At 42.3% G+C, this 27,075-nt stretch overlaps 1 protein-coding gene across 12 annotated transcripts in view; it reads right to left on the bottom strand.

Moving 5' to 3' along the window:
- LNX1 (ligand of numb-protein X 1) overlaps nucleotides 1–27,075 on the bottom strand; it is a 160,666-nt gene that overhangs the window by 10,250 nt on the left and 123,341 nt on the right. For 10 of the 12 annotated variants that reach the window (XM_073237615.1, XM_073237612.1, XM_073237613.1 and 7 more), the window contains 5 exons: nucleotides 24,477–24,718; nucleotides 23,809–23,961; nucleotides 18,792–18,994; nucleotides 16,163–16,534; nucleotides 4,353–4,487 (listed from right to left, as the gene is read on the bottom strand). In XM_073237615.1, the coding sequence (XP_073093716.1) occupies nucleotides 4,353–4,487; nucleotides 16,163–16,534; nucleotides 18,792–18,994; nucleotides 23,809–23,961; nucleotides 24,477–24,718 (1,105 nt within the window). Of the gene's footprint in view, nucleotides 1–4,352; nucleotides 4,488–16,162; nucleotides 16,535–18,791; nucleotides 18,995–23,808; nucleotides 23,962–24,476; nucleotides 24,719–24,871; nucleotides 24,896–27,075 lie in introns of those variants that run through there. The other 2 variants (XM_073237621.1, XM_073237617.1) reach the window with 2 other exon arrangements.

Here is a 27,075-nt window from a genome sequence, read left to right as displayed (position 1 = left end):
ATGAGCTTAGCCTTGCTGTGCATTTATGATCTCATGATTTCCTATGGTTTGAATTTACCATGTTTGTTTTAATGGACTTATGGTAGACAGTAATAGCCTGTATCCCTAGCAGTAAATACAGCATTTAGCACACTGAGGATGGTAGGTACATGTTTGTTGAATAAATGGATGATAAGTTGCAATCACCATAAATTGTTTTTTGATAGTATTAGAATAATCAGAATTTACAAATGATCATGGCAAAGATATATATGTTACAATTAGTACTTATAGGATGGCACTATGCTTATATAAACCCAGAGCCTTGAGGAAGCTCTTGAGGTTAGCAGATGAGGGCTATAAAACTGACATGATACTTTCTTCAGAGAAGAGTTTCAAAATACAAATAAGTAACAGTATGAATACAGTGGTCCTCACAGTCTGGAGTAGATTTGGAGGGGCTCTCAAGACCCCTTCTTAGTGTAGGACTTTTCCCTTCTGAGAAGCAATTAGATGCACATGTCTCATCCCTTAACCACAAACATCTCTCAAAAGAGCCCTGCTTGGAGGGGCAGACAATTCTGAAACGTCCCCAACTCAGAGCAAAGTTCTAAACACAGAGACTCCTGCTGGCTGCCCTGCTGCCTCAGCTCCTTCCTGGATATATTCATAAAGCATTGACTCCTGATCCTCCTAAAGAAGGGCTTGAATCCATTATTTCCACATGGGGGTAAGGGGGATTGTAAGGGTAGCTGACCTATCTCCAGAGGGGATGTCTAAAACATAGTATAGAATGCTCTGGAAAATGAGGACAACTTTTCATGTTAAAAAACATATGCTTATGTATAGACACACACACACACACACACACACAAATATGCTTTATCCCATTCTTGAACAGCTACCTAGTACTTCATTGTGTGGATATGTCATATCCCCCCATTGATGGCTATTTGGGTTATTCACAGTCTTTTGCAAAATTAAGCAGTCACTGTGAACATCCTTAGACACACATATCTTGTGCACTTGCATAAATATTTCTTTAGGCTAATGTCCTAAAAATACAATTACTAAATCAAAGAGCCTGGGCATTTTACATTTTGATAGATATGGACCAATTTTCTGAGAAACAGTTCTATCATTTATAATCTCACCAGTACATCATGAAAATGCTGACTCCCCACAATTCTGCTGATACTGGGTTTTGTCAGTATTTGTAATTTTTACCCAGGTGAAAAAAAGATTCCAAAAATTTAAGTGCTTTTCTAGGTAGTACGTTTGAATACTTTTTATAATTATTTGGATTTCTAATAGCAGTAAGCATATGAGATCTTACAATACTGTTATCAATCAAGCTTCCTCTGACTTCATCTGTGAAATGGGTAAGAACTCCCATGTACCACAAACCTGTCACTGAAAGAAAAGCAACTGAATGGAAGATATGACTTTTACCTGAGAATACTTTGGTTAAAAAAATGTGTTACTAAATTCACTTGTAAGTAGCAAAATGGCAATATCTTATGGAATAGTTCAGAAGTGGCTTCTGGAAATTATGAGGCTTTAGTTATTTTGTTGCAAATTAATATTCCTTGTATAATGTACAAACTGGCCAGATAGTCCTTTAGGAAAAGGAAAGAAATATTTCTTATCTATTTAATGCATCAGGGCAGGCAAACAGAGACTCAACATTTAAAAATATCTGCCCAATGAAGCAAAGCCGGCAGGAGGAAAACAGGACAGAAACCCAGGAATTTTAAGTCCACTCTCTCCCCACACCACTACTCTGCTTTCAGAGGGAATATTTTTAACATGTGATATAAATTAACCTTTTCAGATAACTGTCAGAAAAAACACACAAGAGTATTAATCACTCAATTTTTTCAGAATGAGTTTATCTTACTGACTAGAAAACTCAACCCAAATCCAATTCTGTCAAATAAAATAGGTGACCTGTAAGATTTGCATGCTGAAACCCGTGTCCTCCTGGCAGCAGAGAACTGTTGTTCATGCTCCTAGATACATGTTCCCAGGGAGCAGTCTCTTGCCACACCTCCTTCCATGCTTGTGTGTAACATATGGCTTTGCAGCACTGCACAAAGAGATGCTTTGCTGAGTGCCTGCGGGCTCACTGAAAATGGCTGGGCTGCGCCAAGTAAGGAACAGATCCGCGTGTCCTGTGGCTCTGACAGCCATCACCTTCCCCACCCCAGACAGACCCATGTTAGGAATGGAAAACACCATGGAATCTTCACACCCGAAGTTGCCGGACTCTGCTCGGGGAGGAGAGTTACACAGGACACAGATTTTCTTCTTTTCCACCTGCGTTTTCTCCCCATTCCCCTCCCCTACTTTGACCTCAGGATGTTTCCCTATTATTGAAAACAAAATAGTTCAAGCGGATTAAATAATGTCATGGGCACCCATCTACGTATCACTCAGCTATAAAAAATACATTATAAAATATTGCTTTGGGCTTTTAAAATAAAACATTTTAGATGTTTGAAAAAGTATCAAGATGAACAAAATGACCAATCCAGGCACTTTGCAACCCAGCGCCAGAAACACGTGTCGGAGCGGGGTTGTGGCCCCTCTGTGATTTCTCTCTGGCCACATTCCCTTTCCTCTCTCACAGCAAAAATCACACTCCTAAATCTGATTTAGCCTATCAATTTATTCAATTGGCTAAAAAGTTTTCTAGCTCACAAATCTTGGTTTGTCTTCTTTGGTATTTCTTTGAATCAGTTAAACTCCTACTTTCAAAAAGCCATGCTTTTTTCCTAAATAAAACTTTCAATATAATCATAAAAAACTAAATCTTCAGAAAGCCATATATGTCTTAGTTCTACTTTAAATATGCCGCTTGTGTGTGTGTGTGTGAGGACATTTCAGAAGGCAGATAGAACTACATATTAAAATGAAAATAGTTACAATTTCCCACTAGGCCAGTTTGTTATGTATGTTTTCTAAGAATTGGATACATGACAGAGGGTTGCAGCAAAAATTTATCAGATCACCCTGGCTCTTTCCTATTTATGATGGTTAGGTGGAAAGGAATATAACACCACGTGGGTGGAAGCCTCATTCTTAGTGGTTTAATGAACTAGAATATAATATGGTTTAGTTAATGCAACTATACTTAATTAGATTAAAACTTTAATTAAGCTAATAAACTAGTTTTCCATTAATAAATACCATTAGTTTAATTTAAATACACTAGCAAAAAGATACCAGGGAGTCCTTATCCATAAAATGCTTTAGCAGGAGGTACTTGGTCTGTCTAGATTGCTATTACAGATTATGGGGCATCCCTGGCTGCCTGGAGGAAGAGAAGGGGGTATGACTTGTAGACTTGTATTAATTATAACAGCATGCTCCAAAATCAAAATTTTGAGTTTAGTTTCTAAATACATTTCTCAAAGAGATGCTTTGCTGAGTGCCTGCGGGCACTCATGGGTTATCCCAAACTGAAACAGTCTGATGTGGAATGTAAGCATTCCCTAATCTGCTGCAGAAAGAATGGGTTCCCTATAAGATTTTTTTTTCTTCAGTTACCAGTGATTTAATGACACTAGATTCCAGGAAAAATTATGGCTAGCAACACATTGCCATCACATACGATGCCAAGGCTATAGGACTCAGAATCTGGCCTAAGTAAGACCTGTGTGGTTTAAACAGCTATGCAAACAGAGATGTCACAGCATCGCCTCAAGTGGAAACCACAGACAGAAGCACAAATTAGGCTGAGTCGCCTCATTCAGAGAGAGGCAGCAAGTGGCTGGCCTGAAGGAGGCATTTTGCCTCTAGATTCATGATGCTTCATCCACAGTGTATTCAGTTTTTTCTGGGTTTGAGTGTCATCAGATAGGACATATGCTCTTGGCTTTGCCCCAGTCACCATCATTCCCTAATGTCACATGAAATTCAAGTGCTTCTATTTCTTCCAGGTCCTATGATAAAAACAAACATACTAAAAACAGCAGGAGAATCATTGCTTGAATTTTCAGGTAGCCTGAGAACTTTAAGACCAGAAACCAAGCAAACCTCTTGTTTCATTTCAAAATGAATGGAAAACTGTAATTGTTGCAAAAACTAACATTTATTTGACTTAGAATAGAAATTAGGTCCTTATAGGAGGCCTGCAAGATTAGGTTCCAAAACTCTCCTGCACCTTCCTCTCTCCTGCTTGGACAGAAGACACCTGTTATCTCACCAGGTCTTCAAGATGGGACTTCAGGTTTTTAGTTTTACAAGACAAGTCAAACAGAATTTAAGTGACGAAGTCCAGAGATTACACTTGGAAAGGTTAAAATATGCAGCCTTCCTGGGAAATGGCTTTCTGCAGGAGCAGTGGATGTACCCTGGCTGGGCCTCACCTTGGGAGCGATGCTCCTGTCCCCTGGCCGTGGGGACTGGCTGCCGTCACTGTTCCAGACGGCTTCCTGAATGATGTCAGGACTCTGCTGACGAGCTTGGCGGGACACGACGAGATGGACGTGCCTTTCGCTGGCCTGGGTGATAAGACACATGCATCAGCCACCCTCAGAGCTCCCCCCCACAGCACCCAGCGCCTGGGACATACTGAGAGGTGCGTTTTGTTTTACCTTTTTCATGGCAAAAAAATGGTTTCTTATGTTTTTCATGGCAGTGCACATCTTGTGATTTGGAAAGAACATGAGAATTATTTCCTTTATCCTTAAATTAGGCAATGAAGATTGCTTCAAGGGAAAACCTAGGGAAGGTCTGACTTACTCAACAGTTTTTAAAAAGACACCAGCAGATATTGTTATTTTTAATGAATGTCTCTACCACACACAAGCCCTGTCTGAGGGCTTTCCAGATAGAACAGGGTATACCGCATGAAGTACTAGCCCAGTCTAAAATGCAGACCAAAGGTCTAAAGCTGAAGAGAACAGTAAAGAAAAAGAAATAAAGTTGCTGGCAGCCACACTGTCACTGTGGGAAGAGAAATCCTGCATCTAACAGTCCCAAACATTTGGACACTGAAAAAGATCAGCACTTAAGAAATATAGGGATGACTTAGTAGGTTCTAACGGCCCGATGAAAGGTCGTTGTCTTGATTCTGTGGCCTCTGTATGTGAGTGTTGCTAATTGTGGCTACTAGTCCTCTCTGATATATACATTGATACTGGGACAAGGGCACTCCAAATAGCAAATATATGGCTTACTGAAAAGGACCATCCTACGCCATAAATTTACAAATTGGCTTTCCAGCACAGAAGAGTTTCATGAATATTGAAAGCATGGATCATTATTGCAGAACTACTGACTCCCAAGGCTCCAGATCTGCCAGGTGGGTACACTAGACCCTGGACCTGTGACAGATACATAAGCAAGGCTCCCTGATAGCCAGCTGACCTTACCCATCACTTTAGTAAAAGCTGATAGTGGCTGAGGCATGGCTAAGTTTGATCAGAAAGGCATACAGGAAAGACTAGCTTTGGGGAACAGGAAGAGAAGAGGAAGTTCTCCACATTGCTCTTCACCCCTCCCTTTGTCCACTCAGCACTGCTGCAGAGATGGGCGCTCACCTGCCTGCCGTCTTCCTTCACAGGCATAGTTTTCAGATCATGGTAAAGTCAGGTCATAAAAGGAGGCCATGGAACATCCGTGCTCCCCTCCATGAGCTCACACAGTAGGAGCTGAGGTAAATACTTTCCACCATTCTACACCGTCTTTCCCTCAGCCCATAGCTCACTCTGTCTCAGGAGCTACGACCTCACAGTGCACAGTGCACCTCACAGTGCACATTTTTAAAACTGCAGCAAACAGAACCTCACCAATGAAATCACATCCCCACAGTTGACCACTCTGACCAGCCTGAGCCTTCATGACTTTGCACCCTTATATTAATAAGCCTCTTCTCAGGGCTCTCTTGAAACTTAACGGTTATCAATTGGATGGTTATAAATTAGATGAACTTTTTTAAAAATTAAGTTATCTTTGATATACAATCTTATGAAGGTTTCACATAAACAACATTGTGACTTCAACATTCATGCATATTATCAAGTCCCCCCACCCACTCCATGGCAGTCACTGTCTATCAGCATAGTAAGATGCTATAGGGTCATTACTTGTCTAGATTAGATGAACTTCTTAAAGCATATGCTGAAGTGCAATAAGAATATCTACTGTAAACATCACAGTGCACAGTGGGCCAGGGAAATTGATTCATTTCACATAAGCTTAGAAAATTCTACCAAACAGGACCCAGAAGGAAAATTTAAGTCCTTCACATAAAGCCCCGTCATCGCTCTGGGGGGTCTGCCCAGCCATCACTCACATACCCCACTCTGTTCCTTTAGGTATCTCAAATTCCCTGGTGTTTCTCATCACATATGAAGTCTGTGTCAGCACAGAACAAAAATACCAAGCCCAGGAAACTGTAACAAAGCAATCTGATGCAGAGAACTATAGTACTAGCCAACTGAATTCAATTCTTGGAAGGCTATCTTGTAATATCTGTCTCTTTCTTATACGTAAGCCTCACTTATCCTAACGCAGTTATCTCTGGGAACTTTCTGAAGCAAAACTACTAAGAGATAAGAAGTGGCAAACGTTCAGTCAAAACTTTAATTGCTGAGCCCAAATTTATTGCTTATCTTCAGGGAAACTCCGATGTTTTGAAGGCTCTCCGCAGTGGGGCTGTTTTAAGGCCTGCAGATCGCATCACACTCCCTCTGGACCCAGAGCAGTCACATAACCTAAGCATCTCATAAGAATTAAGAAAATTCGAGAATTACAAACTGAATCAACTTGCCAGGCAAAATCCTAAACACCAAGCTGCAGCCCATGAGAGCTGTTTAATTCACATTTTCGAGCACAGATTTCTCATTGGGTTTTCAAATACTGGCTGTGGTACTAAGTTGTTGGCAGGAATAACACTCCAATAAATAATCCTGCTTTTCATTTACTTGGAAATAAACTCTCTTCAAGGCTGGATCTATGGCTTTTACCAGCCACCCCATAAATTGCTCCCAGGGAGACACTACTGGAGGCAACCTCTTTCCCTGTGTTTAAAGTTGTAAGGTGGAAAACGGGCTCATGTTTGTGCTGGCTCTAACCCCGGAAGTAGCTGGGCTCGATGTGAAGAAGCAGCCCTCAGCACCAGAGACTTTGTCTTTCCACAGGTGGGAAGTTGGTGTGAATGTGGAGAAGTGTGAGAGGGGGGTGAGGGGAGACACAGAATGGCAGAAATGTGTTATTTCATACCACACAACATGTATCAGGAGGAGGGGTCGACCTGTCATGTTAATAACAAACTCTGAAAAGAAGCTCACGCTAAAAGGTAGGACACTCTCTCTCTTGCATCTTTGGGCTCAAGGAGTGTTTAACAGCTGTGGCTGTCTCAAGCAGTAGACAAGCTAGAGGGCAATCCTCTTTACATGAAGTTTCCCCTCCTTTATCTCCTTTAAACAGTCTAATTTTTGAACAGGGACATTCTGAACATAGTGGTTACAAATTGCATAGCTAGACTTACATACATTTTCTCCCTCTCTCTTCCAAGAGCTCAAGCATTAAGCTCCTTCTCCCCTCTCTATGGGTTAAGGAAAGGGACTCTCATGGCCTCCACATTATCTCCCTTGGGCCTTAGCTTGTTGGCAGCCAGTCTGTCCCCTGCTTTGCCTTGGGAGTAGTAGCTCCCACCTTCATAGAGCTTGTCCAATTTCAAGGACAGGTCAGGAAAGGTGCCTTGAAAAAGAAATGGGTAACACCCCTAAGAATCTCCGGGGGTGGAGCCAATTACTTCTGGCTGAGGAAACAGGAAAAATCTAATATTCAGAGAAAACAAGGTAGTTAAAACCAAGTAGCATTTAATATGGAAAGGTTTGTTTTCTCTTGTTTGAGTTAATGACTATTTTTCCATTTTGAGATTTAATTCAAAACTGCCAATAATATTTATAGAGAAAACAAATCCTACCATTTGCAGCAACATGGATGGAGCTAGAGGGTATTATGCTCAGTGATGTAAGCTGGGCAGAGAAAGACAAGTACCGAATGATTTCACTCATTTGTGGAGTATAAGAACAAAGCCAAACTGAAGGGGACAAAGCAGCAGCAGACTCCAAGAAGGGACTAGTGGTTACAAAAGGGAAAGGGTTGGGGAAGGTGGGTGGGGACAGAGAGGGGGATTGGACGGTTTTGTGATTAACACACATAATGTAGGGGGTTCCCGGGGAAGGCAGAATAGCACAGAGGAGACAAGTAGTGACTCTATAGCATCTTACTATGCCGATGGACAGTGACTGCAATGGGGTGTGTTGGGGGGGACTTGATAATATGGGTGAATGTAATAACCACAATGTTGCTCATGTGAAACCCTCATAAGAGTGTATATCAATGATGCCTTAATAAAAAAATATATATATATATGCACACACACACACACACATATATATATATATAATAAAATCCCATCTCTTACAGCTGGAAGGAGGAGTCTGGGAGTGCTGCACTGCAATGTCTTGCAGGGCAAGCATCTTGTTCCTCCAAATTCAGAGTAGAAATGTAGAAATGGCTTTTTTTCCCTACAAAATCCACTATGGCTGATAAGAACTGCTCAGTTGTCAAGATATAACACAGACCAGAAACTTCACAGAGCAGAGAGGGGGAAAATCAAAGATGCCACTGCACAAGAAGCCAGAAGAGGCATTTTGCAGAGCCTGACACTGGAGCAGAACGATCTTTCCACTGTCCTGGCCTGGCAGGCACCCACACAGAGGCCAAGAGGGCCAGTGGTAACTAGGGCAGAGCAAGAGTTGATGGAGCACTGGTACTTCAAGTTCTCACCCAGCCAAAGGCTTCAACTTTTCATTTGTAAAGAAGGACTGAGTTAAACCAAATACATTATAGCATTTTCTGCCTTACAGTACTATTATATTATAATTGCTTAAATGTTTGATAAGATGTAATTCATGCTAGGTTTTCACTGTGTTCCTTGTATTAGCTTTATCAAGTTTCAAGTTAAGAGTTGACACACTTATCCCTACCCTCTGTTCCCCCAGGATATTGTTCTATAGGGACACCTGAAAAAGGGAAATTCCAAACTGCCTTTTGGGTACCGAGATTGTGTTGCCCAGAGCAGACAGACCATACACACAGCATCCTTGATACACAATATCATCCCACAGGAGATCCATGCTTGACTGGGTGGCCCTGCTGTTACAGAGACAGGTAAGAGCTGTAGTAGAATGTGTAATAATATCAGCTGTTTACAGAGCTTGCCTGACCTATTCAAAAAATGCATCTGAGTCTGCATTCCCCACTAATTTGTTTTGCAAGGATCCCAGAGCAAGATGGTCTAGCTCTAACCAATTTTCAATGTACGCTTGTGGGGATGTTACTTCCTGTGCTTTCTGGGGTGGCTCCATCCCAGCTGCCCTTTCAGAAACTGCCCAGGTATCATTCTCAGTTGCTTGATCTTGTGCTCACAAAGCCCTGGGGAGCTGTGGAGCACTGGTTCCATGAAATCAGAAGGTCGCATGTAGGGAAGAAATGTCAGACATCATCTAATCCAAAATTTTCTCTGTAGCATCTGCTTCAATTCCCCTACCACATCCTGGCCACGTGGTCCCCCAGCTCATGCTTCAGTGCCTCCGATGATGGTGAGCTCACGGTGTCCTGCGGGCATGCAAGCCATTTTTAGAGAACACTAATTGGAAAGTTTGGCCTTAGGTTGAGCTTAACTTTGCCATGCTCTTGCTTGCCCATTGGTTCTATTTGTGCCCTCCTAGGGCAACCCCAAATTAGTTTCCATGTGACAACTTGATTTGAAAATTACTCCCATTTCCCTCCATTAGCTCTTCTTGTTTCCAGGTCAAATATTCCTAGTTTCTTTAATATTTAATATTTTTCACCTTATCTCAAAAACTTGATGAACTCTGGACTAATAAAGTTGAGTGGCTTGTGTGTGTACATGCATGCACTCATGCATGCAGAATTGGACCTAGAAGACAGATCTGGTCTGACCAGTACAGAGTCTTTTTGCTTGTGGACCAGCTGCACCCTGGACCTCATTGATGGAGTTCCCATTTTATCAGGTCATAGGTACATAAGGGGTTACCTGTGCTCAGTGAAACCAAGAACTCTGTAGGTGTCTGTCTTCATTGCTACTAAGTGAAAGATGATGGGGGCTCCCAGGCTCCTGCTGTGGGACACATTAGTGGTGCAGCCTGGCTCTGAGACCATGTATGGCACACAAACCACACAGGGCAACAGGAGGCATCTGAACAGGGTTACCAATTGATATGCTACAAAAATACCAAAGCTGTCTTTCCTATTGATCTGGCAACAGACTACACAAGGTACAGACACAAAGTCCTCCCCATAACCCCTCTTCCAGCGAGGAAGAGAACTTCTGAGAAACAAAAATACCTCTCATTGAGCAAAAAGTTGGGGGCTTGAGAAACAGAACTCCAGAATGAGCTAGTGGTACACTGAAGGCTGATGTGCCCTGTAAGATGAGATGATGAAAGCAAATTGGAGGTGTGGTTGTTCACCATTAAAACTTAAACATGCACCATAGTACCCAGCACATTTTAAAAAGAAGTCATGAGTATCTTCTGCTGGAGAGGCAGCAGCTACTTTGATGAGCTAACAGAGACCAGAGTCTGGCCAAGGAAGGAGGAAATTAAGGAGGCTTTGTGAAAAAGTGGCAAATTGGACTTTAGGATTTGGCCAGGGTAGAAAGGAGATTGGAGACAGCAGTTTGGTCTATTTTCCCCACTAGCTCCATGTTCACCCTTATGTTCCCAGAAGCACATCTTTAAAGTTCTCAGAAGTTAACAATGACAGCCTGACTTATACATGGTCCTACAGATGCTAATGACAGGTCAAAGTAAGAGTTTAGTTCTTGAGTCCTTGAATCTGTTGATCATTGAGAGAGCAGAATGATCCAAGCCCTTTGCTTCAAATGCCATTTTTTTAATGGTATCTAGAAGTTACATTCATGATTAATTCCATTCCATGGTATAAAACAAAAAAAAAATAACTCTCCCTGCCCCCCCAAAAAACCATGCATGCAAGGGTTCTGTGACTTGGAGGAAGGTAGGGAAGTTTCAAGATCCTCTATTATTTTTAGTGTGTAATGAGATCCACTCATGATATTCTAAATTGAAAAGCTGTACAGTTTACTATGTCATGGTTTATCATTAATGCATGAAATCTGGATCTCTATATAAGTCATTTGGACTTTAAGAATTCAGCTCAAGAAGAGTATTTCTAAATCTATGTATTCTTTAGTCTTAGATTTACTTAAAAAATATGCTAAGAAAATTTGTTTAAATAGGAATTTGGTCCTGTATTAGCTGTGCTGATCTCTCAAAGGCACGAAGCTCTATCAGGTCTCACTTCACTGGCAATTCCTACTGGCTCTAGGGGACTAAAGTTCTGCTTTTTTTCCAATTATGTAGTATAATTCATGAGCTGGAATCACGGATTTAGAACAAATACAGGTAATATGAGTAGTCCATGACTTGCTTTCTGGCACATTCTTTTTAAAAGAAGAGCCTGGTTATCAATTGTTCTTTGATGACATAGGTTCTTATTTAAATATTAATTCATGTGAAGAGAAAAAAAAATCAAACGTTAGTATTCATGAAAACCCATCTTATTGCCACCTCTACAAGTGGCTTTGAATTTTTTCAGCTTCTGCATCAAGTCAGGAGTTGCCTAGAGAAGAAAAAAAAGGCACAAGAGGGATATTCAAGTTTGAAATCTATAATTGCTTTATCAATTTATTAGTTGTGTATATTTGAGCTCCTACATATGAACTCACTGATCTAGAATTGCAGATAGCTGGGAGCATCTCCAAATAGGCATACCTTTCAGAGTAAATCATTCTCATATTGATTATTGGGTAGATATATGCTGAATCTCCATGGTTTGGGAAGTTGAGATCTCTTTTTTCCCCTAGGGTCTCAAATCTCTGTATTTCTTTGTTCTCTGATTTTAGGTATGACACCAGACAGTTCTCCAATGCTGTCTCTTCCATATAGTTAGTCTAGTAACGGCACTCAAAAAATGTAAGAAATTGACAATGGAGAAAAATAAAGTTGTGCCAAGTCACCAAAGATGTCAACTGTCCTGCGTTTGAAGCTTCTGTCTCCTCAGGGTTTCTCCTTGTCAAGGAGACTGGCTCTCCAGCTACCTGTGGGGTTTGGCACCCAGGGCTGCTGACTAAGCTGAAGGTCAGGCTCTACATATGTAAAGTTGGTCAAATTTAAAACACTTGTGGCTTCTCTGTAATAACTTTTCCCTGAAATAATGTAGAAAAAGGCAAAAGGATGTGTGGTACTGTGGGAGAAAACATGACCAAAAGGACATGTTGTCTGGGAACTTCTTTGTAAAGCAAATGTGATTCATGAGCAGACACACAGCGGTAGAGTGGCCACAGATGGGCTAGAAATTTGAATCTGAATCTTTGAAGGCTATTTAGTTTAACTCCCACAGCCTGGTATGTGTTACATGTATCACAGAAATAAAATCCACTCTCAAGATTGCTTAACTGGGTTTTCCCAGCATTCTACTTTTTCCATTTCTTTTCCAACTAGTTTTCCCCAAGCCTTACCCCCTTCCCCCCCATTTTTCCCCTGCTTATAAAGCACATTGGCTGTTTAGTAAGCAGAAGAATCTTTTAGAAAGTTCCGCTGTTAGGAAAGATTTTACTTCATAAATGATCTCTCTCAGGAAAAAATTTTTTTCCTCTTCTGTTATTAATCTATAAAACTAGAATGCCGTATGTAATCAAAATTTTTCCAAATGACATGAGTAAGGAGTTTTTCTTTTGCCTATTGCAAAGTACAGTTGGCAGATCCTCTAGAATGTGACTTACACTGTTTGACCTGCAGAGGGAGTTAATAAGCACAGCACCCAAAGAGTAATGATCATCTAAAAGTCTAGCTTCTAAAGAGGAAAAAAAACCATGCTTAAAGTGAAGTTTCTTTATCAAGAAAAAAAACTGGACTCTTTCTTTTTCATGGGTTAATGTTTTCATAAACATTATCTGTTTTCTGTTCGTTCCCACTGACATAGGCTAGAGTCACTGACTTAATGCTGAATTGTTTGTATTTGAGATCAGGGACTGGAGTATATTCCAAATTCCATGAGGCCATGAACTTCATCAGTCTGTGGACCATTGTGCCACACACCTCTTGGCACATAGAAAGTGCTTGACCAACGATTACTGCACAAATTCAAGGGGACAAAAAGAGATTCTATCTTGGGGACAAATAACATGTTAAAGTAGATTTGGTGCTTGTTCTTTGGTAAATGGTTTGATAAAAAAATCCCTGTCAGATGGAATTAATATATAAATTATATATATTTATATTTTTGTAATTTGACTCAATTTATTCATTCAATAAAAACTGAGTGTCTTATTGCCAAGCATTTCCCTAAGTGCTTGAGATACAATACTGTACAGTACTAAACTAGACTGACAGGTAATAATAAAATGATTTGTTGATAGAAAATAAGGCAGACTAGAAGATAAGAGCTGGGAATGGAAGATGCAATTTGAGATTGTCAGTGAAGGTCTCTCTGAGGAGGTGACATTTGAGGAGAGGCTTAAATGAAGTGTGGGATGGAGTTATACAGATATTTGGAAAACTTCTAGTCAGAGAGACAGCAAGAACATCAGCCTTGAGGTAAAAAGTTCTTGAGATGTTTGAGGAGCAACAAGAAGACAATGTGACAGAGCATGGTTAAGCAAGGGAGAGAATTCTAGAAATTCTCTTTGCTTAAGCAATCAAGTTGGTGAAATAACCTCAGGCCAGATTATGTATGGCTTTGCAGGCCACTGTTAAGATTTGGAATTTTTAATCTAAGAGTATTGGGAGGCATCAGAGGACTGAGTGTGAGAGAGTAACATGATGGGATTGACTCTGTAAAGTGCTCATTCTAACTGCCATGTAGGGAGCAGAGGCAGAGAAGGGGTGAGGAAGCAAGGAGTCCAGACACGAGGCTCCTGCCGTGGCCCATTCCCAAGCTGATCGTAGCCTGGCTGGTGGAAGCCATGGAGGTGGTGAGAAAGGGACTGGGTGGGGGAATACTGAAAGAGAGTAAAGATTCCTTTTGGCCCAAATAATTGGGTAAATGGTGCCATTTTTTTAGAGACTGGAAAAGATTGAGGGAAGAGCAAGTTTGGCAAGGGAGAGTGGGGAAAAGCTAACGGTTTGGTTTTAGACACTAAGTTTGAGATGCTTTGTAGACATCCACATGGAGATGCCAAGTAGGCAGTTGGTTCTGTGAGTGTGGTGTCCCAGGAGAAGCTGGGACTGGACATAGGAATTTGGGAATAGAGGGCATAAACTCCAGAAGGGAAATATCTGTGTAACTCTGGTTTTGTTCTCTACTTGCTCCACAGGGCATGTTGTCAAGCCCTGTTGTGTAGATAAACATCCTTCATGGTTGAAAATTATCTTGGAGTTGGGACACCACCAAGAAACAAGCTCAGGAACCAAGGTACCCATCCTGGTGGACAGGAGAAGCAGGGTAAGTCCCCTTGCATCCTCTACCTCAGGCTGTCCATATCTAGAGTAACAATATCATCATCCCCTACTTGGTTCTCCTCAAAGAAGAGGGATAAGACACTACACACACGATAGTGAGAAGTTGTCGACACCCGAAGTACTCCAATAACTGGAACCCAAGAGTAGGGAGACTCATTTGTCCTTAGATGATCGAGTTCTTGAGGGCAGGCTCTGTCTTCTGTCACCCTGCATGAAAGCTGGTTTATGGTTCAGTCAAATACTGCTGCTGACTCTATTCTTGAAGTAATACATCAGTCACTAAGTAGAAGCTGACATGATGTGCCAGATAATTGCAAATTTTTCTTAAGTCCTCTAATCTAGCCCCTCTCCTATACCTCTCCACTACTTCTAGAGGTTATTTCTAGAAAATCATGTCTTTTCTTTCTTAAACCCTTCCAAGTACACCCCATGCCTTAGGGGTAAAGTCTGAGCTCCTTAGCATGACTCAAAAAAGCTCTACATGATCTGGCCCTTACCTACCACTGCTTATCTATTGCTGCTTTTTAAATGGACATAGTGCTCCAGGTATTAACCATTTCCCTAACTGGTTTTGGAGAACTGTTCTTTTGGGTTGTATCTCCTTAGACTGGCCCTTCCTGCCTTGTCCACCTAGAGAACTTTTGCCAATCCTTCAAAGCCCCAGTTCAAGGTATCCCTCCTCTATGAAGAATTCCTAGGCCTATTCAAGCAAAAATCTCTCCTTCGTCTAAGCCAGCACTGTACTTAATCTCTCCATTACAAGATTATCATACTATGCAGCAATCATTTAGAAAAACTCCATCTAGACTGGGGCTCCTTAGGAACAGCAGCTTGAAGTTTCTATCTTTCTGTTCTCTGCCTTTAACACAGCAGTAGGCAAGCAGCAGAAACAATACATTTTGGCAAATGAAGTAAATTAATGAGTTAGACTTCAAGAGCCCAGTACAAAGCCTGTTCCTCTAGCAATAAAGCTGGCAGCTCAATAAACATTAGAAAAACATGGTGACCCAGTCAACGTCAACAAAATGAATGCTAGGGCTTAATGATGTCATATACCAGCCAGGAAAGTGAATTAATTTGAACCAATGTCAGGTTATTAGGAAGTCTATTTGTCTGAGTGATCAATAATTTATATGCTTCTCTTATTTGGGGACTTGCTCTATGTTCAAACTTGAGTTCCCAGGGGCCTTCCAAGGAGGCTGGCATAGCCATGCCCGCAGTGGTTTCTGTTCACAGGATCCCTGGAAGACACATGACATAGCTTCTTAAGGGACTTAGTATAACTGGATGTCATGGATGTGTCCAGAACATAGCTGAACGACCCCTGGGTCTGTGACTAACATACTGGTGACAGGGATGACATCAACTTCCTAATAACCTTAAGTGATCTTAACCTGGTCAGCTTGTAGCACATAAGCCAAGGTGTTTATGGGCAGTGAGCCTGGATGGCAGGTGACCCCCAGGGTATGTCCACGACCCTGAGACACATCATTTGCTTGTATAATGTTCTTACCTAGTCTCTCCATCTTGACTTCTCAAAAGGGAGGCACTGTATGTCACAAATGATAGTAACAGGGTGGGTGGGTTGGGTAGTAAGCACTCCCGTTAATGCTGGTAGGTTCTGACAAGACCTAGGGTGAGCTGTAACCCACCTGAATCAGATGAGCGGCGCTTTCTGGGCTGCTGTACCGAAGGTCATGTCCATTGACGGCTAACACACGGTCATTCTCCTCCAGCTGGCCATGTCGGTCTGCCACGCCACCATCCAACACACTGAAAATGAATACTCCAGGCTCGTCCACCTTGCGCACCAGCTTTATTCCAAGCTGCTCCTCAGGGCTGCTTTTGTTGAGAATCACATGGAAACTGTCACCCTGGGGTCCGTAGGCATCTAGTGGTTGCCCACTGTTCCTGCTCTGGAACTTCTGTTCTCTCAGCACCGTCAGCCGCAGCACCTGGCTGGGCTGCTGCAGGAGGCGCAGGGCGTAGTTGTGAGGCACGTTGCTGATGTCCATCCCATTGACCTGCAGGGAAGGTGCCTCAGAATCTGGAGTCTACCAGTCAGCTTCAGCTCCACCTGCCACTTCAGCTCCTTCCTAAAGGCCCTGGCCCACAGACTCACACCAGGACCCTTCCTTAAAGACTGCTTTGCTCTGCCTCCTTATCCTCTGTCCAAATGTCCAAACATGCCCATTTCCCAACATTACCCATAATACTGCTCTCCTTGACAGCCACCTGTGTCACCCATTCAGGTCTTTCTCAGGAGACATCATCCTTCTTCAACCTTGTCCTTACAGAGGTCCCCAGATTTACTGATACAGTCCTAACCCTCAGTTTTAATTGGAGGTGAGGAGGAAGAAAAATTAGGAATAGGCAGAAGAAGAAAAGGAAATTTCCCACTGGGCTTAAGTGATTACATTAAACTGATGTTCAAATGAAACTGCATTGACATTTTCATTCCCAAAATCTCCAAATAATTTTTTTCTCTGTGGGTCACCCATACTGGAAATCTCAGGCCCACCTACTGTGTGTGAGTGTGTGTGAGTGTGTGTGTGTGTGTGCAAGACAGAGTCAGGTTTCAAAGGTGGTCGTGTCACCTACAAGGACTTTTGCTGATGTTCTCAATGAAAGGAAAAATATCTTCAGAGTTTCAAACAAACTGCCATGAATGGAAGTTTCTAGGCTCTTTTACTGAAAGGCTGAATCACTTTATTATGTTACTTGAATGTCCTAAAGCTCGCTCCTCCAGCTTGTGCCTCATTAATTATCTGCGGGCTGATACCGCATGGGACTTTCTGGTTTTAATTATCCTGGTTAAGTGGGCCTGGCCTGGAGGCTACAGCCCCGAGTGTAATCACTGGGAAAACAGTTTCTCAGCGGCACTGCCCTCTGTGCTTAAGGAGGGAGGCCCACAGAAGAGAAACAACCTCCTTGGATCTCTATGGTTTAGGATTTCTTGCACTTGCAGCCAACTGTTAGAGGAGTCTTAGAATGAGACTTTAAATAGCCTTCCTGCAGTGTGCAATCGGCACTTTTCTGCAGCATCTCCAGCGATGGATGGAGGCTCCCCTGTGCACAGACAACTCTCACCACCTTTGTCCAAGCCCAGGTGAGCTTAAAGACCTTGTGCTGCTCTGTCACTTATCCTGTGTCTGCTTTCCCCCAACACACCCATGCTAAACACAATCTAAACACATCGTAGTGAACAGTCCTGGCAGCCCTTTTGCTGCAAGTGCTAGTGGAAGGCCGTAAGAATCCAAATGTTTTCTTACACAACCCTCCCAGGTGGCAGAGTGTCCCTGAGAACTGGGAGGAAGCCATGCAGGGTGCCGCTGAGCCCACTGCTCACTGTCCCTTGAGGCTTGTGAGCGCTGCCTTGCACTCCACCCCAGAGGCCAGTGGGAATCCCAGCATTCATGTGAGGACTGCTTTAAATTCCTTCTCCTCTTATTCCAAAGAACAAGAATTTCTTTGCCAAAGAAACAGTTCATGTTTCATCCTGGCCCTTCAGCAGGGGGAAGGGATGAAACTGTCATTTGAGTATCAGACAGGAAATATAGGACCAGGGAGAGATTTCTTGTCACTTTTGGCTCATTTGACTTCTGCCCCTAATTCCCCCTTTATCTTTTCTCTTCTTCTGAAAATTCTCCCCTACTGTCCCTTGCCTCTACCAAGCTCAGAGGACAGCAATGTGCAAGGCTGTACCCTCCTGTTCCCCCACCTGTCTCCCCTGGAGTGTCTGTGGGCTTTGCAGGACTAGGTCAGGCATTACTTTATTTCATGGTGGGCCATTAAGCTACAGGAAATTTACTTTAGAGGGGCGTGTGAATGTGGATTAGACAGAATACAAACTGTTCCATTAGTCTGCTCTAAAAACATTTTAAGAAGATACATGCTTCAGTTTTATATTATTTTATGATACTGTTACTTAAAGTAGGAAGAAGGGATAGAAAGGAGAGAAGAAGAAAGAGGAGGCAGAGAAAGGAAAAGGGGGAAGATGGGAGAAGGAAGAGGAGGGGAAAAGAGACAAAATGGTACATAGGCAGAGAAGCAGGTCATATAGAGAGGGAGAGGGAGGATACAAGAACACGAAAGGCAGAGGGGGACAGGGACCCATCTCAAAGTACGAATCACACCTGAAGATTCATATCAACATAGTAACTAAGGAAAATGACCGCTCCATATATACTTCAGAATTCTATCCATCCATCCATCCAGTTATTTGCTTGGAAATTATTTTTATCAAGCCCCTTTTCATGGTCCCACAGCCATGGTCTCTACCTTTAGGATGATGTCTCCTGGCAGTAGCCTGCCGTCTCTGGCAATCACCCCATCACGATAAATGTGTTGGATGATGATATGGACCAGAGGGGTTTCGCTGCCTCCCACAAGCCTAATGGAGAGGCTTTCATTTGGATCCACTCGATTGATCTTGATGCTGGTAATTTCACCATCTGGAATCAGGTGATACAACCTTGGAAAGACTAAAATGGACAAAGACAGTATTTATGTAAGACACCCAACCCAATGGACATTTCTAACCACTCTTCTTGCCAAACTTTGGTTTCAGCCAAACTAAACTATTCATTGTTCCTCATACATGTTTTCCATTTTCCTGCCTCTATGCCAGCATAAGTTTCTCTGCATGGAATGTTTTTCATTCTAGGCCTGAACCCAATTTTTCCTTTAAGACTGCATGAAATAATCTCTTCCAATTAAACTGTGTCCTGATCTCTCTTTCCCGGCTCTCTCTAAACATGTGCCATTTCCCATAAAGCCTTCTCTCTGTTTCTCAGGGTACAGAGCCTTTATCATGATTCCTCTCATGCCCATTTTTTATATCTCTGCTTGGACTCTATAATCCTTGAAGACATAATTTCTGACTGCTCTAAAGTTCCATGCACAGCTCTCTGCCCACGGAGACTTCAGCCAGTGTTTAATGAAAGAATGGTCATTACAGACTGAACTGCAGTTTCATCACTTACTTATCAAGGGACCAAACGGAACAGACCTGCTTTTTCTGCCTCTCAGGTCATTTTGAAGATTCTTCCTGGAAGCCCCTGCTTTTTAGGCCTAGGGAATTACCAGTCCTCTCTAGCAGGCAGTATTGTCAATAAACAGAAGTCAAATGGCTTGATTCATGACAAGAAAAGAGGCCCAGTCTGAGTTGGTGGCTGCAAAAGGTTTGTACCTGATCTGCCTGAACTGCTGGATTGAGAGCTAAAACGAGATCCAGAGATCTACGCTGGTGTTTTCAAAGTTTATCTTTTGACTGTGGACTCTTCTTTCCCCATGAAATGTGTCACAAGGCCTCAGGTCCCCATCCCCCATCTCCCTGTCAAACCTTTATTTCACACATGGGGACATTTGAGCCAGGAAAGGGGAAGTCACATAAATGGCTGGAGGATGCAAAGTTGGGTGGCCCTCAGAGTCAGGTCAGGACTGGGGCTCCTGATGACTTGCCCTCCTGTTACCTCCATGGGGTTCCCCTGGGGCCAGGGGTTCACAGACAGCAAAGTCCCACAGGTGACTTGCACTACAGATGCATACAGAAGCCATCAGCACCAACTGGAGCTGTCCTCTGTCTAAACAGAAGCACGCGGAGGGGACAGCATAAAATGCTGGCCAAGCCACACACCTAGTTTGGTAGGAGTAGCAGCTCCTCAGAACTGCTTGAGGCTCAAGTTTGGTTGTAGAGGGTGGGGATGATTTTGTCTCCTGTAGCTGCTGACAGCTGCCTTTGCCCTAAGATTCTCCCTTAATTATGTCATCTGGAAAGATCAAAAGTGCAGGCCTGGTTCTGTATACTCTGCTACTATTTTTAAAACCCCTGACCTTAGGCCATTTTCCCTAATGAACTATGAGTTCATTAAAGAGTACTCAACTCTCTAGGAACAATAAAGAATTAAAACATCTAAGTATTACAGAACATGATAAACCAATTTAGCAGCCAGAAGAAGCCTGAGATGTTGTAAATGTGGGTCCTTAACCTCCATTGGGATGAAATTGAATGTGGGCAACTGGCTTTGCTGTAAGCCTGTGGGCAGCCGTCTTAATCTGTCAGTTCCTGGTACTAATAGTACTGAGTTCAACTGACAGTTGGACTACTTTGATTACGTTAACTAGCCCATACTACAAACATTTGTTGGAACAGGTCTGATGACAAGGGAATGGAAATCTTTCCCAAAATTATTTTGAGCAAAGAAAGATTTGGAAGTAGTCATCAAAGCTGCTGATTCTCTCCCTCTTTCCCCTGCCTGTCTACCCTCCCTCCCAATAGATTTACAAAAAAAGTCACATTCCCAAACTGAAACCACTCCAGGATATTTGATCTGATGGTCTGAAAGGACATACCCAGCAGCACTTATAAATGATGTGAATTAGAGCCACACCCAATGAGACCTGGGTGACCTTCAAGAGTTAGAGTCATTTTAAACTGCCAAACTGGTGCTGCTGGTCTGGAAAGAAACGGAATTGCTCCATGTTGCAGCCTCCCCTACAGACTGAGGGCCATACTATGCCTTACCGAGTGTTTATTCCATGCGGGCACTGAGCTAAGCACATTCACACACAGTCTTTTGTTTGGTCCTCACAACAACCACGACGTTGATTATTTTATTATCCCTGTTTTTTTAGATGATGAAATGCTGAAGCTTAGAGCATTAAGTAACCTGGCCAGGATCACACAGCTGATAAGTAATGGAGCCAGTCTCCTCACCAGTATGAAAAGGATGGAGAAACCATGCCATGGGAGTTCACCAGACCAACAGCAGGTTGCTGAAGCAGTGAGAAGCTAAGGCCATTTTGAAGGCTCTGTTGACTCACAAATTCTATAAAGACACCATCACCAGCCATGCTGAGTCTTGTCACCTCACCCCACAGCTTTCTGCAGCATCCAAGGAGATCAGTTCTCTCCCACTCTGAGCCCGCTGCACACATCACATGGCTACCACCTTCATCTTCCAGAGACATAGCTCCAATCCTGCAATAACTCTACCCAAAGGCCTCCAGGTGTGCTCACTGCCCCAGGTTAAGACACCTAAAGGGCATGCAAGACCCTTTTTTTTTTTTTTTGAGAGGGCATCTCTCATATTTATTGATCAAATGGTTGTTAACAACAATAAAATTCAGTATAGGGGGGTCAATGCTCAATGTACAATCATTAATCCATCTCAAGCCTAACTCTCGTCAGTCTCCAATCTTCTGAAGCATAATGAACAAGTTCTTACATGGTGAACGAATTCTTACATAGTGAATAAATTCTTACATGGTGAACAGTACAAGGGCATTCATCACAGAAACTTTCGATTTTGATCACGCATTATGAACTATAAACAATCAGGTCAAATATGAATATTCATTTGATTTTTATACTTGATTTATATGTTGATCCCACATTTCTCCCTTTATTATTATTATTATTTTTATTTTTAATAAAATGCTGAAGTGGTAGGTAGATGCAAGATAAAGGTAGAAAACATAGTTTAGTGTTGTAGGAGAGCAATTGTAGATGATCAGGTGTGTGCCTGTAGACTATGTGTTAATCCAAGCTAGACAAGGGCAATAAACCATCCACGGATGCAGAAGATTTCTCTCAAAGCAGGGGGGATGAGGTTCTGAGCCATGCAAGACCCTTTTAACCTGGCCTTCACCTCAGCTCCCACTACTTCCCAGCACACGATCAAGAGCCCAGGGCCCACCCAGGTCATAACCACTCCGTATACATGGATTACCCTACCCTTCTTTAGAAGGGATGCTCTTCATGGTAGTTTATTGTCTTTTTGAATGAACCCCTTGAAGCCAAGAACTGGATTTTATCACCTTTATATGACATTACAGGGCCTAGGCCAGTGCCTTATACATAGTAATATCTCATTTAAAATGTTTCTGGAATAATTATGTAGATAAGTCTTATTCAGCAGGAGAAAACTTTATATGGAGTGGAATTACAGAGTATTTAGTAACAGGGGGACACCGGCAGAGAGGAAGTTATAATCCTTTTAGTCACTACATGAATATTCAACACTTACTGTTACATGCCAGATATCATACTTGGTCTTGAGGGTACAAAGACTCCAAGAAAGAACCCCTACCCTTATAGGTACAGGTACAATGAAAGGTGACATTGCTATAGTAGTGATACAGGTGCTTTGAGAAAACACAAAGGAAATGGGTCAGGGAAGACTTCCAGGAGGAGGCAAAGCCTATGCTGAGCTTGGAGGGAGGAATTAGAATGCCAGCTGCAGGTGAGTGGAAATGAAGGCTGGACCACAGCATGAAAGTGAGAAGAAGACACAGTACATGACTGTGGAAGTTCACAGTAGTTTGAGCACGTAATGTGTGTGTAGAGGATGAGAGAGAGAAGTAAGCAAGCAGGGGTCTTAGATGACTGCTCATGAATTCTCTGAAGGCATGATAAAGACGGAGGCTTGGGATTTACCATCGAGTGGTTAAAGGAGTGAGGTCTGGAGCCAGAGGAGCTGAGTTAAAATCCTAGGTCTGCTGTTTTCTAGCTGGATGACTTTGGGCTAGTTACCCAAAGAATGGGTCTTGGTTTTTTCATCTATAAAACGGAAATCGTAATTCCTGTCCCTTAGCATTGTGATGTCTAAATGAGTTGGAATACTATGTGGTATACAGGAAAGCTCAATTTTCTTTTCTTTTTAGCTACTATACTGCTCTAAAGTTCTAATATAAAATGAAAAGAAAGGAATAGGATGGTATTTCCTCAGCTCCATTTATATTGGGAAAAACACGGGATCTAAGATTCAACAATTTCCTTTGCCTGGGTTCTAGACCCACAGTACCTGTATTCAGAGTTTAGTGAGGTATCTTGGGATACGTTAACTCCCTGTGCCTCAGTTTCCTCCTGTAAAACAGGGATAATAATAGCTGCTTCACTGGGTTGTTGTGAGGATTAGAGGAGTTAATGCATGGAAAACACTCAGAACCACCCATCAGACATCGTTGTAATAAGAATAAATACTCATATAGTAATTACTATGTGCCAGGCACTATTTTAAATGTTTTTCTCTTAACAATAATTATTATTCTTTATATGCATTAAGCTAGCAACTAGAGGTAAGGATTCCAAAACCGTTTCCCTCAATCTCTGTAAAAAGAGGACAGTAATTTCTGCCTTTAGTTACTTATGTGACATGTAGACTAATCAAGGTAAAAATTACTTTATGCCCTTGGGGAGAGAGGTGTCTTATAGAGTGGGTGGTAGTTTGTCATTACCCCCAAAGTCATTCTGGAAGCCCAGCCCATGTCCAATGCTGCAGGGGAGTTCATTTACCTTCTGGAGCAGGGATATTTTCTGAATTTTCTCCACCCTGCTCGGCTTGGTTGGCAACTACGCTTCCACTCTTTGTCCTTCGAAGAACACTCAAAGCTCGATTAATTTTTTTAAAAGATCTGCTTCTGATTGTGGATCGCTCAAAGGGCCGTGCTGAGGGAAAGAGAGAAGGGAGGAAGAGTAGCTGGACATTCATAGAAATCCTTTTATATACATGTCTGGTAAGAAATATACAATAAAACATGAACAGTGACTACTTCTAGGTGGTAGGATGATACAATTTCTGTAATCTCTATTTTCTCATTTTTCTACAATGACCTATCTATGGCTTGTTTAAACATCTGCTTTTCCTTTTTCCTGGGCTGAAATGAACAGAGTAGCACTTTTCTTGAGCAGCATAGATGGGAAGGTACAGATGCCACAGGAGTGATGAATCGTTAGGTCTAACTTCAATGCCTTTCACCAAGTCAGATTACACACATTTTTAATGATCTGAGGTACTCCTGGTTTCATTTCACTTTGGAGAATTGGACATTGGACTGCTGCTAAAACTACCAGAATAATTTCCCCTTAAAAAAACATTTCTAGAACTTTCCACAGCAAATATTCCACAGAGGGCAATTCCAAGGCAAGGAGCCCATTCCCAGAGAACTACCCCCTTGACTCACCCCTAGTTCGGTTGCTCTGGCCAGAGTCCAGTGCGCTGTTTGCTGGCTGACCATCCTCGGCTGTGGACACATAGGCAGGGTTGTCTAGGCCAGGCTCACCAGTCATCAGGGAGGAGGTGGCAGCTGCGGAAACCTCTGGCGAGAGTGCTGTGGCCATGAGGCTCGTGCAGCCATCGGGACAGCCATCCTGGGAGCACCTCTTCCTGTCCTTGGTCAGGCCGTAGTGAGAGGCACCTTTACAGCTGCAACGACACCAGGGGGAGGTCAGAAAGGCTTCAGCTTTGCTCGTGGTTCCCCCAGGCCTCTGCAAGTGCACATGCTTGCCGTGTTCAGGACTTGATTTGCCCACCCTTCTATCGCCTCTTTTCACATGTAGGTATTCAATACACACTCACCAGCCAAAGGAATGAATGACGTGAGAAAACGGTTTTTAAAAGAATCTTATTTTCATTCTCTTCAAGCATTCTCTACACTGGCCCTGGAATGCAAATTTATGAGTTGTTATGGTATCTACAAGACTCAGGCTTGAGATTAGGGGTGTTCAGTTATTTGGACTTGGTGGTTCCTTCTTGCTGGCACTCATTTTGATCACAAAAGCCCGTGGTTACCCTCAGCCCTTTTTTTTTGGTTTAGTTCCCAAATCACTGAACATAAATACTAAGCTCTTCCCAGTTCCATTTTTAACTGTCCATGGAAGCAGTACTGCTATCACCACAAAGCCACAGGAGTTTACTTAGCATCACTGTTCTCTGGAGGCAGCTTGCTGGCTTCAATTCTCTGCCCCTGGGCTGGTCTCAGAGTGACCAGGACCAGGGTCTGAGGTATCCCACGCACTGAAAAATTTCACTTATTGTCATGTCTTCTAACATTAGGAAAGTAAAACATTTGAGTCTTAAACCCATAATTGTCTAGACCCATTCACCATCCATGTTAAAGAGCAGCCCTGTGGCCAAGAGAACAAAATTTGAGTTGCTTCAGGTCCATATTTTGTCATGAATGTACTTCCAGTTATCACTGGGCAAGTTGTTCCTGTTCTCAGGGAGGGCTTTGGCCAGAAAATGGTGATGATTTAACTGTCTCACTGTCTCATGTGTGAGGAAGTAGCTGCAGATAGCCACACAAGCTTCCACAGTGGCTGTAAAAGCAGAAATCATACAGGCGAGCCCCTTTAAGAAGAGACCTTTTTCATATAATGGATGTATTACACATTTTTAACAGTTTGTTGCAGAAAATCTTATATATTTGAACCATATTAAATAACTCTTTGAGAGCCTGTTTGGAGTTCTTGAATGCTTTATGTTCTTGAATGTAAGCAGATCAAACATCAGTTTATCGTTGATATGCACACATGATGTATATGGCCTGTAGAGCTAGAGAGCCTGCAGATAGCAGGGCCTATTGTTGGATTAGAATCCTCACTCTGAAACAGACCTAGCTGTGTGATCTGGGGCAATTTTGCTAACCTGGTTAAACTTCTTAATCTGCACGTACATCACGGGTTGCTGGTACCTGGCCAGATGTATAATGAGTTCTCAATAGATAGCAGCTACTTCCATAATTCATCTGCCTTAAGATGCTTGTTTTTCACACTTTGCCATCTCTGAAATTAGGATGCATAGGTGACTGATGGGGTCACAGAGCTTCTGTTGCCAAGTGGCAGCCATGGCGCAGACATCATTATCTAAACATGGCAGTCATGGCCACAGGGGTCCATTTGTTGTTTCCACTGACTGTGTCCACTCTTAGTACTACACCATTGCATTGAACTGCCATTAAATGTCTCAGCAAGGATCACATTATGGCTCAGTATTGACATGTGAAGTTATTGTATATATAGGAAGTCTCAAAAACAGAGCAGTGGCATGTGAATTTGATATTGATGAAGCAAATATTCACTGTTAGAAAGAAGGCAGCAATTCTATATTTTCTTGCAAAGAAACAAGCAAATGCTTTATTTACTTAGAAAGAAAGATACCCCTAAGGAGATGAAAAGTGGTGCCACATTTTGTTTCCTAGGTCATTCAAAAGGATTGGCCTGTTTTATGCCAAACAATACAACTAGAGGGTAGGAGAGGGCACGATATTTATCCGAATGAATTCAAAGCCACAAGAGTGATGTGGCCAGTGCATGCTTTCACAGGGATATCTTTAAAGGTGTTTAGGAATAATTTTGAGCAGTGGCCGTTCTTAAAATTTTCTTTTCTTCTTGGTACATGTATTTCTTATAATTGATGGCATCTTCCATTGAAAGTGGAAATATGATTTTAATAATAGCAGAAAAGGACTTTGATCATACAACCTTACACTCTTATCTTATAGAAGATGAAACAGGCCCTCCAGTTTCTAATTCTAGTCTTTCCCTCACTGAAAGTACTCACGTTTCCTGCTTGAACTGGTGAGGTTTTACTGTTCTGATTAGCTACTTTGGCTTGGAATTGTTCTGCTTAAAAATAGCAAAGTGGTTGATAGGGGAAACTGAAAAATTGGAAGAAACACTGTGTGATGGAAAAAAAAAAAGCCAGTATGCATTTGAGCAGCTCCAGAGTCATAAATACATGAGTGGAACACTTCTGTGCAAGCCAGCAGTATTTGGTTAGCA

Source organism: Manis javanica, chromosome 5 (assembly GCF_040802235.1).
Source record: "Manis javanica isolate MJ-LG chromosome 5, MJ_LKY, whole genome shotgun sequence".
Classification (NCBI taxonomy): Eukaryota; Metazoa; Chordata; class Mammalia; order Pholidota; family Manidae; genus Manis; species Manis javanica.
The sequence above is the reverse complement of the archived record's forward strand: the minus strand, read 5'-3'. Positions and strand labels throughout refer to the sequence as shown.